Here is a 19,925-nt window from a genome sequence, read left to right on the forward strand (position 1 = left end):
AGTCCAAAGAATCTTATTCCAGAACTGGGCAGGCTTTTTCTGGTGTTTGCTAGCAAAGGCTAACCTGACCTTTCTGTTCTTGAGTGTTACCAGTGATTTGCACCTTGTTGTGAAACCTCTGTATTTACATTCATAAAGCCGTCTCTTGACTGTAGATGTTGACAGTGACATGCCTACCTCCACAAGAGCGTTCTTGACCTGGCTAGATGTTGTGAAAGGGTTTCTCTTCACCATGAGCAGAATTCTGTGGTCATCCACTTAGTTGTCTTCCATGGTCTGCCAGGTCTTTTGCTGTTGCTGAACTTGCCAGTTAATTCCTTCTTTTTCAGGATGTTTGAAACTGTTGTGTTGGCCACTCCCACTGTCTTTTTGATCTCTCTGATGGGTTTATTTTGTTTCCTCAGCCTAATGATGGCCTCCTTCACTCGCATGGACACCTCTTTGGACCTCATGTTGGGAGTTCCAGTGAACAGCTACCGAATGCAAATGTAACACTCCGAACCACCTCCAGGCCTTTTATCTGCTTGATTGGTCATGGGGTACCCAGGAAACAGGCCACACTTGGCCATGCAGCTGCTTGTCAGCCATTCGTTCCATTACTTATGAGCCACCAACGATGGGCGTGTGCATATGCCACTGGCTGTACTTCCTGAATGGTTAGTGCCCCACTTTTGTCAAACCCCTTGAATTACAGCTGAAAGTCCTGACTTTGCTCCCATCTGGGTGTGTTTCCTTTCAACTTCAATGTGGTAGTGTACAGAGGCCATCTGCCCAAACAGTTATCCTTGCTCCAATACTTCTGGCCCTGACTGTATTTATTCAATGATGAAGCTCCCCAACCTGCATACCCATTCTTTCATGAGGAGTGCAACCTCATCCAGAACAGGTAAACACCCTAATTCCTAAACCCAGGAACCAGTTGCCCCACTCCCATCTTATCAGGATTCAGCTTCAGGTCATTGGCCCTCATCAAGCCCACCATTGTGTCTAGGCGCTGGTCCAGGTCATACATGGCCAATCCTGATTCAGATGTAATGGAGAAATAGAGCTGAGTGTCATCTTGCCCCCAAACTTCTAATGATTGCACTCAATATGTATATGTATATATATATATATATATATATATATATATATATAGTAAAATAGCACTGGAGACAAAATGGTACCTTATAGCACCCCGCAGCATAAGTGCTAGAGGCCAAGGTACTGCCATCCAATGCTACTCTCTGGACTCTACCATATATAAAAAATATTTATATTATACACATACACACACAGCTGCACATAAACATGGTCAAATATGGAAACATAAATGCATGGTTCCTCCAAAAAATACAGACTTTCAGAAAGAAGAGGGGAACAGGCCATGGCACAGCAGAACAGCTGAGAGAGCAAATCTAGTAAAATGCCACACTGGCATTCAGGGGCCTCGCAAGGGGCACAAGGGAAGAGAATGTCTGTGCATGTGAGTGTGTGAAGCTCCTGAAGAAGGGCGTCTTCACGTGGAACTTTTATACTTCTGTGGGTCCTTTAGATGATGTTGTTAACCTCCAAGGCACCTCCTGCACTAAATGCCCTTTATTCCATTTTTTTAAAGATCAGCGATAATGAGCTATCAAATTACCACACTTGAGTTCCACTTGAGTTCCCTCTGTGGAAAAGGAAAAGTCACATTAAGAGGAGCTAGACCACGGTGCCATCTAGCAGCTGTATACTGAAACATATGGAAGACTCAGATAAAGGGGAAAAGGAGGGGGAAAGTTAGGGAAGGAAGCACATGTCAAGGAAGCCCTCCTCCTTCCTCCAATGACAGGGGAGGATTTGACCCTGCCCCTTTGCCATCCTGGCCATCCTGGTGATACTTTGCTGACAGAGTTTCACCTGAGCTTAAGGAATGTCAACCTGGCCAATTTAGGTGACTTCTGCAATTCAAGGCCCTCCTGGGATGATTCAGTTCACAGCCCCTACTGATTATTCTAAGGTGAAATTTCTTCAGTCCCTTCCCACACCACATGGTGAGGCTACGGATACTGAAGAGACTTTCCACCACAAATTACAAGGGTCAGAAACATTTAGAGTCTATGGTTATGGTCTATGGTTAAAAAAGAGGAGGAAACATAGAATAGCAGGGTTGGAAGGGTCCTATAAGACCACTGAGTTCAACCCCCTGCTCAATGCAGGAATCCAAGTCAAAGCATCCCTGACAGATGGATGTCCAGCCTCATCTTGAATGCCTCCAGTGTGGGAGAGCCCACCACCTCCCTAGGGAATTGGTTCCATTGTCGTATTGCTCTAACAGGACGTTTTCCCTGATGTTCAGCCAGAATCTGGCTTCCTGTAACTTGAGCCCATTATTCCGTGTCCTGCACTCTGGGATGATCAAGAAGAGATCCTGGCCTTCTTCTCTGTGACAACCTTTCAAGTACTTGAAGAGTGGTATCATATCTCCCCTCAGTCTTCTCTTCTCAAGGCTAAACATGCCCAGTTCTTTCAGTCTCTCCTCATAGGGCTTTGTTTCCAGTCCCCTGATCATCTTCAGGGGAAATAGCTGTTCAATCTAAAGAGCTGCAGAATACCAGTATTGCTTTCATGCCAGAAGGCAGGAATTATCTGGGAGGCAGAGGCAACCCCCACATCATGATATCAAAAGATTGTAATCCTTGACTTCTGACAGAAGATCACAGGAGTTAAACCATTCCTGCCTACCTTTCCATAATGGATGAGAACTGCACATATGGGCAGCAGCGTAAATGAAGTCCAGAGATCCAAAACCAACAGAATGGAAAATCAAAATCCACAGTTAAAACTGGATGGGGAGAATTATATAAGCACCCCTACTGAATACAAATGATAGAAAATCTTTGTTTATTGAATTCATTTTTTTGCTTTCTGGCCATATCACTGATAACAACAAAAGCCAGACTCTTCTCAAATTTGGCATGAACCTATTCAACAATCTGGGGATCTAAAAAATACACTGGATTCCTTGGAAGGCATTCTTTTCTATTTGCCACATGCCAGAACATGAGTGGTTATTTATTTTGGAGTTAAACAAAGGAGGAAGAGGAATGGAAACTTTGAGCAAATATTGATCGACCCAAACTGGAACTAACCCAAATTCTTAATGGTTCAATTCCCTGGGTAGATATACTTACACTTACTGTTAGCAACTATCAATGCAATCCTATACATGTATACTCAGAAGTAAGTTCAATTGGGAAGTCAGGCTTACTCCCGGTTAAATGTGTATAGGTTTGCAGCCTAAATGTCTTTATTGTTGTGTAAAAACAAGCACACACATGCTAAAACTAGTATTTACCTCTGTATATGAACATGTTTGTTATTAACTTTGGTTGAAGTAATGATTATCTTAAAAGTTAAACATACTCTAAAATCAAGTGAGTTACCATAAACCCCAGTGTTAATTTGAATTCCCACTTTGGCTTTCAAACTAGAAAATTACAGGGTGGGTGGGGGTGGCCAGAAAAAGAGAAAGAAAAAAAAGAAAAAAAGATGGAAGTCTACATTTGTTCCATGATAGTTGCTTTGTTTTTGGCTTTGAGCAGTGCTACTAATGGGATGGTAAGTATGACTTTTTGTTTGCTTCTAACAACATTATCCTAAATATGTTTGTTCAAAAGTATGTCCCACTGAGTTCTAGGGCTCATACTATCAGTAAATTTACTTAGCATTGGAGCTTAAATATGTTCTGAAGGTGTCAAGTGGTGCCAAGGAACACTAAGTACAGCTGCACTTGAAGCTGAAGGCCAGACTACTACTTCCTGCTCAAAAGGATCAGGGATCTTTCTACCACGCTAATAATCTAATGCTACAGTTGGGGGGAAAGCATTTCTAAATCAAGCATATTGAAATACTATTACTATGGTACTTTCCAAAGAATTTGATGAAGAAGGGGTAAGGTAGCCTATATATATATATATATATATATATATATATATGGAAGTCCTTCCACTCTGAAGAGAGGTGTAACTGACAACAAGCATGTATCATGTAACAGAAGAAAAAGGGGGAAATCTCACTGAGTCTACTCTTGTGAGCAGAGATGGGTACAAAAGGTTTCCACATCCCCGAAGAAAGTAGCTCTTGGGCAGCTGTGACTATGTATTTACGGGTGAGTGAGAGAGCCCTCTAAGAACCTTATTGGACTGAACTTTTTGTGTTAGGCTTTCTTCACATGGAGCTTTTATCCTGTGATTGAGATTGCTCCTTCACGGAGGTTTGCGGGCTCTTTACATGATACCGTGACCTTCCAGAGCGTCTCCTGCACTAAATGCCCTTTGCTCCGTTTTTAAATAGATCACAGATATTGAGCTATCAAATTACCGCATTGTGTTCCGCTTGAGTTCCCTCCATGAAAAGAGGAAAAGCGGCAAGAAGAGGAGCGAGATCCATAAAAGAGAATGGAAGACTCAGATACGGGGAGAAGGAGGGGGAAAGGGGGGGGGAGTCATGATCCTGCACTTAAAACGGAAGCAGAAAGCCCCATCTGAAATACAGGATTTTAGGCTGGTATAGAGACACCCTTAGTCTGTGGAATCTTCTTCATATCCATGGCTGTAACTCCCCAAACAAACCATATCATTTGAAAGAATCAGCCCACCACAGCAGATTTTCTACTCATGGTTTGAACCCAGTTGTCTGTTTGAAGAGGAGCATTCCTGTATTTTGATATCCACCAAATATTGCTGAAGTATTAAATGGCTAGATACTGTGACCCTTTCACTGCCCATTGCAGTCATCCAATTATCTATTACTGGCCACAAGCCCTTGGGTAACCTCATCTAGGGTGCAATCCTATGCATGTTTAGACAGACAAAAGTCCTATGCTGGCTGGGGAATGCTGGGAGTTGTAGGACTTTTGTCTGTCTAAACACGCATAGGATTGCACCCTTAAAGAGGTTAATTTCTAAGGGTGCTGAAGGCTTTCTAGAAGCCCCATCCAATCGGCGAGAAGCACTTCACTAATAATTCCAAATCTATGTAAGCTTGTAGTGGTTAGTCAGTAGTGGAGGAAAGATTCACTGAATATGCTCAGCAGCAATATCACCTTCACTAGAGACATAAGGCCTCCTTTGTGTCCTATCCCTGAGTTACATTTCTGGAAGGAAGTGAGGCCTGGAGCAGGCCTGGATTGCTTTTTGTTTCACCCATTATCTTCAGCTGTGATAGTAGCCATGTAATTCTAGTGACATAGTTCCCACCTTGCCATGGTGGGAGAGAGCAAAGTGGACCCACTACTGCTACCCATATTTACAATTTCTCAGGTTTCACTTAGGGGACCAGCATAGAGTGACCCAGCACATGGTATGTCTCCCCAACCATCTTCACAGTAGCTGTTTAGCTACAAATCAGTCAATATGACTGATTTAGCTCCCTTCTCCCACTCCTGCTTCTTCTGCCATTGGCTTTCTGGCCCCACCCTGCATGCTGAATAATTTCATAGACATTGCATCTGATGTTATTCCCATCAAAACACTGCAATGATGGGGGAAAGCCACATTTTCTCTTTTATGCAACTTTTAAAAACCCTAGAGCCACCCCAAGGTGTAAATATGGACTCTTCCTGGCTGCATGACCCACGATACAAGCTTTCCTTGCTTGTCCTTTTTCTTCCAGCCAGTATCTGACAGACCGTCTTGTCCCAAGGTGAGATATGTCCCAGTCCTGCTTTCTCCACTCTTACCTACAGCTCCATGCCTCCACTGCCCACCATGTCCTCTTTCAGTATATTTCTGCTTTGAGCTCTGGTACTGTTTGTTCTTGAGCCACACAGGCCCTTGACCAGCCGGCCGGCCGGCCTGCGCAACACTCCCTGCTCAAGTAGTAATGGGCAGAGTGGGTAATAGTCAACAAACTGAAGCTAAATCCAAATAAAATGAAGATATAGTTGACAGGCAGTGCCTATGACTAGGGAAGTCATATTCAGTTTGTTCTGGACAGGATCACACTTTCCCTAAAGGACCATGTTTGCTGAGTGGGTGCTGCTAGATCATGGCGTCTGTGGCATGATGTGCTTTTCACCAGCTAAGGCTGGTGCACCCCCTGCACACACACACACACACACACACCAGCTAGAGATAGCCTGGTCACAAAACTAGGAAAGGGGGCAGCAAATGAAATGTTTTGAGAATTCTATTTTGCCCAACATATTGCAATATGTTGCCTTCTTTTGTTTTTGTTCCATTTGTTAGGACTGCATTATTTGAGTGAAGGACCACAATGGAATAGAAAGGCAGAAATACCCCTGTAGCAGGCAACATATTGAAACAGGTTGGGCAATTGTAATTTTCAATACCTTTTGATCAAAATATAGTAGCTAGACTATTGACTGGGACAGGTCAGAACATATCATGGAAGTTTTCAAAGTCCATTTTCAAACCGAATTAAGGGTTGGGTTTAAGCTCTGAGGCCCTATAGGGGCTTATATAATTTTCTCCCAAATGAACCTACCTGGTTCTTCAGATGGTCACTGGAGCTGTTGCAGAACTCAGAGTCAGAGAGACCACGGAGTGAAGGAAAAAGAGTTTCACTTTATTTAACGCGCGGGCTTAAGGCTGGAATCATTTCCAAAGAGCCAGAAGGCCCGATTTACATCAGCACATTGTTTTTATAGATATTGTGACACATAGGAAACGGCTCCTCCTCTCCCTCCCATGTGGGGTTGCAGTCCTTAACATTTCTTCTCCTAGCACCATTGTTTATAATACAAGAAATGGGTTATAGGGTAGCCATGATAAGCAGAGAACAGAAGAGAACAGCAGAGAACAAGATATACAATTCTATGCTGACCTTAGCCTTTGTTGACAAGATAAGAAATTCCTGTGTCTCGTCAGCTTACAAACATATATTTCAGAGAGCAAGAGCTCAGCAAGAACATGAAGCATGAGGCTACTTAGTCTGACCCTTGATATGGCTGCTACATTCCCCCCTTAAATGCATAATTTCATTACAATTATAGCATTTCATTACACAAATAGACATTCCGGTTTGCGAAGCATAACACAGGACTCTTATAGCAACCTTCTTACTTAATATCTTGTTGAGCTATTAGAGTGTAGAGGGCAGCAGTTTTACTAGCCAAGACATAAAACAGATTGGTTAAACAGCGCATAAGACAAGGAACGCAGAGACATAACAGTATCTCTATGAACAACACTGGTAGAATTAGAATGAACAATGCCTCAAGCCAGCTAAGATCTGGAAGCCAAGGGGTTAACCAATTTAGCCAATTGTTTTCTTATTGTTATGTTAGCCACTATATTATGCATGCAGATTATTGATTTGAACATCTACAGCATTACTATTATTAGTCAAATTAAATGATGGAGGAGAAAAAGATAAAAAACCTGTTTGCAGGTATATCTCTTGGCAAACAAAAATGTTTTACTCCAGTGATGTTAGCCAGGTGAAGCCAGTAATTACCAGCGAATCGCTGGGACAAACTTCCCTCTCTAGGGGCAGACCCCCCTTTTTCCCACCTTATTAAGGAAACACAATGCAACACTACTAACACTACAACACGCATGTTTGATCTTCTTTGGGATCTGACCGTACGCTGGGCAGCTATTCACCTGGCAAGCTGCAGTAGGGTCTAGTCCCCTTCTTCAATTTTCCCCAGTTGCAGGTCTGACCGTACGCATGGTGGACAGTCTCCCGGTGTGCCCACAGTAAGGTCTAGCCTGAGTCTTCTTACTGCTTTTTCAGAATAATTTTTAAAGGATTTTTGAAAAGGAAAGAAATCCTTTCAAAGGATTTTTGTTTACAGTCTACTCCCCCCCTCTCGCTCTCTTGACTCATGTCCAATGTATCCAGGGTTTAACTCCAGCTGCTTTTTATAGCTGCGGGGGTGGAAAGTATGACAGTTTTTGGTCTTCTTCATTTGGGAGTCAAAGGGTCATTTTTTCCCTCTTTAACTCATACTTCATTTCCTGGTTGGAAAGGATGAACTTCTGTGATGGGAATTGGGGGCTTATTTTCTAAGACAAAGCGACGCTGGGCTTGAAGAACTTTGCCCAGTGTTTGGACTTCTTGTTTAAGGCTAACGTTTGCTTGCTGTTGATGCCACTCCAGTGTCAATCATGAAGTCAATGTCACGGCCCCTCACAGTCAATGTCACGGCCCCTCTCAAGCTGTCTTCTCTCTCGCCCGTTCTGGCTCCTTTGGTTTTCTCCTTTGTGTATTTGATTCATTTTATTTGGGCATTCATGCCACTAATGTCCATCTTGTCTGCACTGGGCACACTGGTTCTTTTTCAAGAATCTCCTGCTTCTGCCGGGTCTTCTTCTTTTCCTCGCCCACGTCTTTTTGGGCCTCTGGGTCGAGGGGGGTATACTGGCGATAGGCATTTAAAAGACGCTCCAAGTACGCTCTGGGGCTTCGGTGGCACCTTGCAGCACTTCAGACACTTTAGTCATATTAACTGACTTTTTCACACTTGCTTTCATGGCTTCTAACAGCCGGGTTTGATACTGAGTGAGGCGCTTTAGCCCCGCTTGTGTTTTGGGAGAGAGAAATCTCTCTCCCTCTCTTGCTTTTTCTCTCTTTTGCTGATCTGCCTGTATTGCAGATCGTGTTTCAAACTTTCTATATAAAACTCTCTACTCCATGCACCAGCCTTGTCTTTTTACTTGTCTTTTTCAAGTTAAACTCACTTACTTAAACCTTTCTGCTCTACACTAGTCCCAATGACGCACATTTGGGATAGGCTCTTCTTCTTCTAGTTACATTTTCTCATCTTAAAGAACTATTACATTATTGTGGCTACTTTACCCCAGGTAATAAGCTCTAGGCATAATTAGCTGCTTCTAATTCACCCTGGGGGCAACTATGGCCACACTTCTTCTCTACAAATGTTCTTTCTCTTTTCCTCTTGCCTTCTCTTTCTTCTTTTCCCCTCCTCTCTATTTGTCTGCCACTTTCTCTATTTCTCTATCTTTTTCTACTTGCCTCTGTCTTTCTCTACTTATCTTTGTCTTTTCTCTTGTCATCCATTGGGAACCACACTCAGTATCATTTGGAGTTGCAACTAACACTAATCTGCAAATATCACATATATTTTATGATATCTAAGAAATCATAAAATATACACAACAAACTTTTTCTTGCAATTTAACACATTGAATGGAAAACACTTTTTGCATGGTAAGGCATGATGGAGCAGATCCAGCAACTGGGGGGGAAAGCTCTCAGGGCTATCTATCACTAGACAAGCTAGCCAGGGATTTACAATGTCACACACACACACACCCCTCTTTTCTTCTCTTCCCCTTCAACTTGGTACACGAAAGCAAAGTGCCGAAACTCAGGATGCTGGGGGGTGATGGGCATCGCCTTATACTTGCATTTTTCAAGCAGCCATTAATCTTCTTCGGGGAGGCGGTGGGGTGATTTGCAGGACTTCAAAGGCAAGCTTCTCAGTTTGTTTGTATTTGTCAATCCCAAGCTCAAAACAGGACACGATGAGGTACAGGGCAGCTAAATTTTTGCTTTGGTACGGGCAACAAATAACTAGGGTCAGCTTTCTTCGCTGGGGTCTCAAACAGGAAAACAGTCTTAATTTAAAGTTGTAACATCACTGACAGCGTCAGCTAGCCAGCTACACAGATTTCACAGTTTTTTAAGACAGTTACTCCAATATCTTCTTTTCTTTTCAATCACGTTGGGTCTCTCAGCTTACACAGTTTATTGCAGCTACCAAGAGCATGGTAGTAGCGTGATTTTGGCTTGGCTAGGAACATGCTGTCTGGTTTCTCGGTCTCTTCAGCACACACACTCAGGCAGTCCAACACTGGACACTCGAATCAGTGAGATTTCTTCATTGCAGGGAATCCCATGGCAAAAGCTTAACGGTTACGCTCTTCAGAAATCATATAGCTGATGGTCTACAGGCTCTATGAAATTCTAGGACAGTTCAAAGCTAAACACGGCTACCTTGACAGAGATCTTCATCGTGGTCTTTCCGCTTCATTCTGCCTTGGGACAGTCTTATGGCACACGTTTTACTCAAAGAGGGGTCTAGCCTGTGCCCTGGGGGCTGATTCTTCACCTTTATTTCATTTTGCGCCTTCATCTTCTGGGTCTTCATTTTCAGTTTCCATTTCTTAGGGATTTTATTTCAATTAGGCGAGGTGATGATGTTGCACAACTCAGAATGTTGTGGGCAATTTTCCTGCCCCCCCTCTCGGCGCGCTAGGCTAACAGCTACTTCTTCGGCCTCACACTCCCACGCTTCGTTAAAAGCCAGGCTGTACTGCAACATTTCTCTAATTAACAGCCTCAGATCTTGTTCTTTTTTTTCTCAGCTCGACCTTGAGCTTTTTGCTGTTTCCTCTCTCTATTCCGAACCCTTTTTAAAAAAATCTTTTTCCTTCTTTTTTGACATATATCTCAAGGGGGTGCAAGTCTTGGTTCCCCCACCTCCCATAGCCTCCCTCTTAAGATGAAGACAGACACAAAGAGGGAAGGGGATTGGTCAGTGAGTAAGGGGTCTCACTGGCCGACACAAAAGGAATTTCACACCACGCACTTTGCTACTGGCCTGGGCACCCGGACAGTCAACGGTATGCAACAGAAACCGCAGTAGCCACTCACACAATCATCAATTTCATCACTTCATTCATATGTCCCTGCCACCCACTTTTCCACTAGAGCGAAGCAGTTTCCTCAGCGCCTTGCTGAGTATTAGTGCCTGCTCAGGGGAGTGATCAAGTCCCCCTTTCCACCCCCAATCGGGTGGGTCACCTTTTGTATACGTATACTACCACTGACCTTACTCCCGAAGACGGGGCCTTCTTTTTTTCTGCCCAGTGGCCTTACTCCCGAAGGTGGGGCCCTCTTTTTATTCCATATACTTGCCTTTCTCCCGAAGGCTTCCAATGTGGGTTTCAACTCAATTGCAGCTGCGATACAGGCAGGGCTCAAGTTCCTTCCTCCGCTTCCCAAGGTTCTCTTGCTGCTCGCTGCCGTTTGGGCGATCCCGGCACAGGCTTTCTCCCGTTCACCCGACAAAAAGGTCGGTGGCACCAAGAAAGGGAGGCATGCACCGAGCCCTCCCTCCCGGTGCAGCGATTAAGAGCAGGCAACTGCCACCTCTCTGTCTCAGAGCCTGCCACATCCGAGTCACGGCACCATTTATGTTGCAGAACTCAGAGTCAGAGAGACCACGGAGTGAAGGAAAAAGAGTTTCACTTTATTTAACGCGCGGGCTTAAGGCGGAATCATTTCCAAAGAGCCAGAAGCCCCGATTTACATCAGCACATTGTTTTTATAGATATTGTGACACATAGGAAACGGCTCCTCCTCTCCCTCCCGTGTGGGGTTGCAGTCCTTAACATTTCTTCTCCATTGAAATGGCGAAAAAACTGAAAAAACTCCACCATTGTTTATAATACAAGAAATGGGTTATAGGGTAGCCATGATAAGCAGAGAACAGACGAGAACAGCAGAGAACAAGATATACAATTCTATGCTAATCTTAGCCTTTGTTGACAAGATAAGAAATTCCTGTGTCTCGTCAGCTTACAAACATATATTTCAGAGAGCAAGAGCTCAGCAAGAACATGAAGCATGAGGCTACTTAGTCTGACCCTCAATATGGCTGCTACAGAGCTCCTTCTTTGTCTGCTTCTGCTCTCAAATGTTAAGTGTGGCATATGGCAAAAGGGCCTTTTCTGTGGTGGTACCCAGCATTGGTACAAAACATTTTGCTGCCTGAGGCAGCGAACAAGATGGAGCCCTCTCATTTCAAGCACAACATCTGAGCAGACAGGCAGCTGAATCTTCCTTCAACACTGGTAATGGCACTGTGTCCTCCACTGCACCTGAGCACAATAGACTAGCTTAGGGGGTGTGGGGCAGGCTGTGGGTCACACAAAGCTCTGTCCCCTGACACCTTGCCACTGCTGACTTGGCCCCCCATCATCTGCTGCCTGAGGCAGCTGCCTCAATCTGCCTAATCTCAGGGCAGGTCCTGCACCCCAACTTCAGAAGGGTTTCCTGAAAGGTCACCTGGCATCTGGCGTGATGAGTTTGGCCAAGCACTCCTATGTCCCAGATATACAGGCCGGCTGCTGCCGCTGTCCCTACACTGAGATAACTTAGTTCATAACTTCCATTTGCCAAACAGAGAATGGAGGGGGAAAACATACCGCTCCAAAGAACACAATGGAAAAACATTGACAGCCACACTCACTGGCAATACTTCTGGTACACACCAATCATGGTCTGGAACAACGATTCCCCCATGTCAGCCAGCCACAGAAGGAGAAAATCCACTCACAGCAACTGGAAAACACTCCCATAACAGCTCTTCACTTTATATACAACGCCAAGCAGACATGCATGAGCTACTGTGGCAAAAGCAGGAAGAACTCAGCAACTGTGAATAACTAGATGTTTGTGCACACAGGTGTTCAAACCCCCTTTTAGCACTCATACACAAATTATTCAAAAGCACCTTTTTGACTGTACAATACAAAGGGAAAGAAGGACAAGATATAATAGCTCTCTTGGGTAGAGGCCTTTATAGAGAAAGCAAAGGCCATGCATGGAAAGGGAGGAACAAGGGGAGCCACAACTGCATTCTCATAAGAATAATTTTCAGTAACTGTGGAGAAATGCTGCATATATAACTATTTATGTTTTGTGCTTTGGGAAAGATTTTGGTGACCTCAGATGATGTCAGAATGTAACAGTCAAGGTTTGAGGCCTTGTATTGCTGTGTCGCTATCAGTGATGTGGAGTGGAAAATTTCCCAGTGCTTTTTTTCCCATGGAAGATTTTCTGTTTCAGAAGTTCATTCATAAAAAGGAAGGAAGTACTTGCTCTTGTCTTTTGATTTTTACAAGGATTCAGTGATATGGGTTTTCTGGAAAAAAATTATTTCATTTGCATAGAACATTTTCAGTTCGTAATAGAAAGCATTCTGATGCCCAAGAGCAGGGGTGGGCAACTTTGAGACCTCCAGAAGTTTTGGACTACCATCATCCCTCAGCGTTGGCTCTGCTGGCTAGAACTGAGGATAGCCATCCAAAATTTCTGGAGGGCCACAATTTGCCTACGCCTGCCCTTGATAGATATAATTTGGCATGTTTATTTTATTTGTATTTAGGGGAAAAAAGCTTTAAAGAAGTACCCCATACACCCAATACAACACAAGTAATTATCACAAATTACACAAGTAATTACCACAAATATTTGACCTGAAATATCTGAGGGGGAAAATTAAAGCACACTGAATGTGATTTAAAAGTTATATTATGTGGATTTTTTTACTGGAATGCTTGTAAAAATTTAAAGACAATAGTATGTAGTTCCTTTACGTTGTTTAAATTTAAGGGAAAAAACCAATGTACTGAAAAATGTTGACACGCTCATTAGTTTGAGCAACTCAAAGAACTGTGCATGATATGCTGACAACCACTCATCTATTTCAACAGAGTTCAAGTCTTTTCCACTAAGGTGGTTGGAGCACCGTCAGTTTCGGTGTCATTGTTAATTAGTTCCATTGCACTCTGAGATGTATATGTATTTCAGTGGCATAGATATATTCTCTCACATACTTGCTAAGGATAATCACCTGAAAACATTAATTACACAACTCTGAAATTGCCAAGCTTGCCTAATTATTGTGTTTGTAATTGGCATCCATTCATTATTATGAATGAAGTTATGAAACAGAAAAATTTCCATGAAAAAGTAAAGAAGTGGAAAAATTTCTAGAAAATTTTCCATACTGCATCAATGCAAGTATTCCAATAAACATTTCTACACAATATAACATTTAAAGCACTTCACGGGCGCAATCCTATGGCTGCTAGTCAGTGGCTAGACAGCCATAGGATGGGACGGTTCCCTGAAAACCGACCTGCACCCCCCCCCCCCGCGCCACCTCGTGGGCAGTGCAGAACAGCCCGGTGCTCTGAGCTCGGAGGAGGAGTGTGGAGTGGCAAAAATGGGGCTTTCCTGCAGGCATGTCGGGGCGGGGAAGTCAGAAATGCTGGTACGACACATCCAACGTATTGTCCAGCTGCCGCTTCCTGCGCTCCAAGGTCCCACAGCTAGACAGCCAAAATCAACTGTCTAGCTGTAAATGCAGGGTGGCTGAAGAGTAGAGGGGGTGACCCCTCTGGGCTTCTCCTGAGTTTGGAGGCGGCTGCCTATCCTGATAGGATTGTGCCATAAGTGTGCTTTAATTTTAATTTTGGCCTACAGCTATCATCAGCTGTAGCCAATACAGGCCAAATAATTATAGGCCAAAATATCTGGAGGGCCACAAGTTGCCCACCCTTGCCATAGAGAAATCTAATTTATTTTGCTTGTATTTAGTAAACAAAGCTTTAAAAAGTACCCCATGTTATTTTTTTGTCCCAATACACTAAAAATATTTGACCTGAAATATTTAAGGAACAAAATTAAAGCACACTTAATGTGATTTAAACGTTATATTATGTAGAAAAATTTTATTGGAATACTTGGATTGATGTGGGGTGGAAAATTTTCCAGAAAAATTCGCAATGCTTTATTTTTCCATGGGGTCACGAAGAGTCGGACACGACTGAACGACTGAACAACAACAACAAATTTTTCCATGGAAAATTGTCTGTTTCATAAGTTCATCTGTAAAAATGAATGCATATGAATGAAATGAATAGCTGTAGGCCAAAATATCTGGAGGGCAACAAGAACATCTAGGGCAGCGGTTCTCAACCTGTGGGTCGCGACCCCTTTGGGGGTCGAACGACCCTTTCACAGGGATCGCCTTAGACCATCACTACGACAACTTGGAATGGATCAGCTGGGTGGATTACAGCGAGCCCGGTGGTTCCGACGGGGCGCGCCGCGCGTCTCGCCAGCGCGACGCTTACGATACGCTCAGCTCCGACGGTGAGTGGAGGAGGCGTCGGGCCGACGGCAAGCTGCCGCCCCAGAGGGGGCTTTTCTGCCCGCCCCCACCGGCTTCTCACTCCCTCGCCACCCCGCTCCCGTCTCGCCTCGCTCTCGTCTCTTCGCTACACAAAGGCGTCGCTGTTGTGTCCCGCTGCTCCGGGGTGAGCTCGGAGGGGCGCCAGGCGCTGCACGGGACCGGCAGGGTTTCGTGGCAGGCTTCGTGGGCAGGCTCCGCAACAGGCCCAGGGCTTGCCTCCGACCATGTGAAGAGTTCCGGAGACGGGCCTATCCAGGAGGCGAGAGAGGATAGGGATGGGGATGAGGATGAGGAGGTCGGTCTTGAGCCAACCCTTCGAGGTTAACTGTCAAAAGAAGCCCAAAACCTTTGGGTAAAATCCAACTAAAGTCCTACTTAAGGTAGACGCATTGAAATGAATGGGACTGACGTTCATAGAATCATAGAATAGTAGGGTAGGAAGGGTCCTATAAGGCCATCGAGTCCAACCCCAAGGTAGTCATGACGGTTTTAAGCCCCGTTCATTTTAATGGGTCTACTCTAAGAAGGGCTTTAGTTGGATTTTATCCAGAGTTGCCCAATTGCCCAGCTGTGGATTTTGAAGTTATTGCCTGGCTTCCCGCCCCGTCTTGGCCTTTTACGTAAAGAGAGGAACGGTGTCTCTGAGCGTGTGCAGAGTTGCAGCTGTGAGAAGATACAGAGTGGGCCTCTTGAGCATGTGCAAAATGGCCCTGTTGGAAGGGAACACTGGAGAGGCAGTCAAATGGGGTGAGTGGGCTATGGGTGTCATTAAGGCTGCAATTAAATGTGTGCTTATGTGGGAGTAAGCTTACTTGAGAGTAAGCCGCTATTGAACTGACAGCGGGGCTCACTTCCTGGGCAGGACCAAGGTATTTGGGTGCCTGAAGCAGAAAATCCAAACAATTCTTCCTGCTACCAAATTCATGCTAACATGGGACCTGACCCACCAAGACATGCTCCTGCACAAGCCCCATTGAAAGTGCAAGTGCTTTCAGTGTGGGGCACACACAGGGGAACGCCCTGGTGGGTTGTGCGCCAGAGATCAGACCATCTGCCTCCAACTGCTGTGTGTGTTTTAGTTTATAAAGTTTTATAGTAAATTTCAGTTTTTTAAGGAAGCAATGACACAAAGCAAATGGCAAGATGTGGGGTGAGGGAGTAAGGGAGAAGGAAAAGGGAAGGACCGGGAGGAGAACATAAAGATGCAGAGGGATAAAATCATACCATCAGAGTTGGAATGAACTCTGGTCCAGGGATGGGGAACTGTTCTGGCCCCAGGGGCCGGGTTGCCTCCTGGGACAACCTCTGGGGGCAGGATGATGTTGGGGTGGGCTCACTGTCTCCTGAAGCCCCACCTCCTTTCTCCAAAGCCCCCACTCCTGACATCTTTAACTGCTCAGAGATATTTTTTAAAAATATGATAAGCGATAAATAAATCTATGAAATAAATAATAAAGAAACAATCAAAGTCTCTTTTTCCATGTGTTGAGAATATGATGAGGTGCTTAGCCTTCCCCAATCTGGTGCCTTCCCAATGTGTTGCACAGCATCTCCCATCATCCCCAGCCAGCTTGGCCAACTTGGCTAGCTGGGGATGCTAGGAGTTGTTGTTCAGCACATCAGGAAGGCAGCAGGTTGGGGAAAGTGGCCTAGATAGAAGGTGAGTCTCTTTCACCACAGAGGATGTCTTTCATCCTGCCGAGATCCCTAATCAAGCGGGGAGATACCTAATCAAGGAGGAGGCTCTTGGACTTCCCGACCCAAGTGTCTTATTTTCTGACCATCTTGAATTCCACCAGCTGAGTTCATGCCTGATCTGATGGGTTATGTAAGTTGTAGATGCTGTCTGCTCCTCTCCAGTCCAATATTCCAGTCCCAATTTGGGGTTGTTATATTAAGACTGTTACCCATGCTACACCATGCTTCAAGACAAAATTTCATTTATTTGTAATTAGAAATAAATATTTCACAATATATAATTACATATTGGTTTTGTGATTAATCACTATGCTTTAAGTATGTTCAATTTGTAACAATGAAAATACATCCTGCATATCAGATATTTACATTACGATTCATAACAGTAGCAAAATTACAGTTATGAAGTAGCGACGAAAATAATTTTATGGTTGGGGGTCACCACAACATGAGGAACTGTATTAAAGGGTCATGGCATTAGGAAGGTTGAGAACCACCGATCTAGGGCATCACAATCTTGTCTGATGCAGAGTGATTTTTTTTCCTACAGAAATGAACCTAATTTCCATTGGGAAAATTTCTGAAACAAACTGATATTTCTTCTATTTCTGAAAATAAGAAAAATTTCTGGAAAACCCACATCACTGGTTGCTATTATTTTGAAAGCCTGTTTAGCAGTAAATACGTTAATTTATTCTTGGTATTTTATACCAATAGAAATTAATGTAATTTATGGGAAATATGATGGTGCCTGTTGGAAATAAGAGCTTCAGTCAACTGATTATTTGCATATGTGGTAGTTATGCCCAAAGATCCAGGTTTTTTGGAGACAAGTGAAGCAAGAGATAACAGAATTATTGGAATTACTGGATATGATTTGATCTTTAATCAGAAAAAATGCTGTTAGAACTTTTCCACTCATAGATACCCAACCAATGATATCTAATTTGCTGATAGCAGCAAAAATGATTATTACAAAATAATAATAATAATAATAATAATAATAATAATAATAGAAAAACAAAGTTAATTTCATGCAAAGCATGAATTAATAAAGCTTGGCAAGCAGCACAATTATCAAAACCTAGCATGATAAATTGACAGATGGTAGATAGCACAATCCAAAATTCTTGAGTGAATGTAATCCAGTTATTGATGATTGAAAAGCAAATTATAATGTAGAACTTAACATGTATTCATGCTCTACTATTTTGCCATTATTCCTGTCATGATGTTTTTGAGTAACACCAATTTGTTTTATGTCCCTTTATTCTTATAGATTGCTTAATCAATAAGTATATGTAGGATGCATTTATATTATGAATTTTCAAAATGTCAGTGTTATGCATTAGAAAAAATCAAAATGGTGGAGGGAGAGGGAGGGAGAGAATCTAAAGTGCTACCATAGGCAGCTGCATAGGATTTGTTCAGTAAAAAGGTCATCCTTGGCTGGTCTTCTCTATATATTAGTTTTGTCTTTAAAAAATTCTCCGCAAAAGTGAATTTACTCTTTATTGTTTTTATTTGTAGGAGGGAAAGAAGGGTTTTGGTCATGAGTCAGGAGAAGCTGAGCATGATGTTTATCAACCCAGAGGTACCAAGTATTTTTGTAATATCCACCAAAAGCAAACTAAGCCTTCCTTCCTTTCTACCTTTCTTTTACGGCTTGTTAAATTGCTTTCTACACGACTTCCGAAGTGTGAGATTCGTTTCCATGATCCAGCAAACCACCTATGAAATTTTTAAAAATTGATTGCAGCTGTGGTAGTTTGCTGCAAGCTAGCTAATTACTGATCAGTATGATTGGCTGGGGTGGGAAGAGCAGCAGAGGGCATGTGCAGCAAGAGAGGAGAGGCATCCTGCTCTGTTTTCACAGTTTAAAAGCTGGGTCAGCGCTCTCTCCTGCCTCACCAACAAGGTGGCACTAAAAATGTTGGTGAAAACTACTGATGCATTTCATTCAGGCTTGTAGAGGAAGGCAGCTCTTCATTGGTTTGGTGAAGTTCAGAACAGTAGTTCAAAAGCTAGTGCGGTTCTCCTGTCTCATTAAAGTATATGTCAGCAGCTGCTGGCAAAGTTATGCCGTGCATGCTCAGTTCTGACCTAGAATGCTGCCAGCACTCCAGTATTTGCAGAGGAGACACCTAGTGGAGTCTGTGAATAATGCCCATTCCTTTAGTAATGGAATGGGACCTTTCAAAAAAAGTGGGGATTGGAATGCATAGGCCGGGGAAATGGAGGAATCAGGGCCTGACACCATCTTCTGGAAGGAAAGACCCAATCCTTGCTCTTCCTTTCCATGTGATGGGAGAAGGAGACATGGGGACTAGGGCAGATATTAAGTGAGAGGGTCCTGATCCCTGCTGGCCCTTTCTGCATGGTGGGAAAAGGACACACAGATCCCTGCATTCTGCCTTCAAAAAGAGGATACGGGCGGGGCAAGGGAAGGCACCAAGGTGTGCACCTGGAACAACAAGGAGGAGCAGCTCAGTTGCCACTGGCTCCAACTTGTCCCTAAGCATGTGCCTAGCAGGCGATAATTTAAAATGCCCTTGGGGAGAAGTGATTAAAGAGGGAGAAAAAGAAAGGAAACAGTAAAGTAAGCAGAAAGAGAACAACAGAAGGACTGGAGAGAACTTACCTCCTGAGGTTGTTTCATAATTAGCTGGAAAAGACAAATGATCCATCTTGACAGAGCCAGTGTGACGTAGTGGGCAGCGTATTGGGTATGGAATAGTGAGGTCAGGGTTCAAATCCCTGCTCAACTATGAAGTTCAGTGAGTGACTTTCTATCAGCATTTCCTACACGACAGGTATGTTGTGAAGGTAAACAGGGAAAGGATGAGAATGATGTAAGCTGCCTTGAAACTTTCCTTGAGGAAGAAAGAAGGAATAACATATATAATAAAAGAATTAGAAAGAGTTTAATGTGTGGATACTTGGCACACTTGTTCTGTCCCCAGCTTATGGTTACATGTTCATAACTACTTCTTTAAATTGGGCATGACCAGTAGAGTTCCCCAGTGTTCTGACAAGGAGCTGGTACAGAACGTAAGAACATAAGAGGAGCCATGCTGGATCAGACCAAGGGTCCATCTAGTCTAGCATTCTGTTCACACAGAGGCCAACCAGCTGTTGACTAAGAACCTACAAGCAGGACACGAGTGCAACAGCACCCTCCCGCCCATGTTCCCCAGCAACTGGTGTACATAAGCCTACTGCCTCTGGTACTGGAGGTAGCACAAAGCCATCAGGACTAGTAGCCATTGATAGCCTTTTTCTC

General features: G+C 43.7%; 1 protein-coding gene across 1 annotated transcript in view; it reads left to right on the forward strand.

Moving 5' to 3' along the window:
• Positions 1 to 3,417: 3,417 nt before the first annotated feature.
• Positions 3,418 to 19,925, forward strand: part of HGFAC (HGF activator) — a 90,191-nt gene continuing 73,683 nt past the window's right edge. The window contains exons 1-2 of the mRNA XM_084859885.1: positions 3,418 to 3,582; positions 18,173 to 18,236. Coding sequence (XP_084716011.1) covers positions 3,514 to 3,582; positions 18,173 to 18,236 — 133 coding nt within the window. The 5' untranslated portion in view covers positions 3,418 to 3,513. The remainder of the gene's footprint in view (positions 3,583 to 18,172; positions 18,237 to 19,925) is intronic.

Source organism: Heloderma suspectum, chromosome 5 (assembly GCF_057233095.1).
Source record: "Heloderma suspectum isolate Gila_16-S chromosome 5, 16-S_ref, whole genome shotgun sequence".
NCBI lineage: Eukaryota > Metazoa > Chordata > Lepidosauria > Squamata > Helodermatidae > Heloderma > Heloderma suspectum.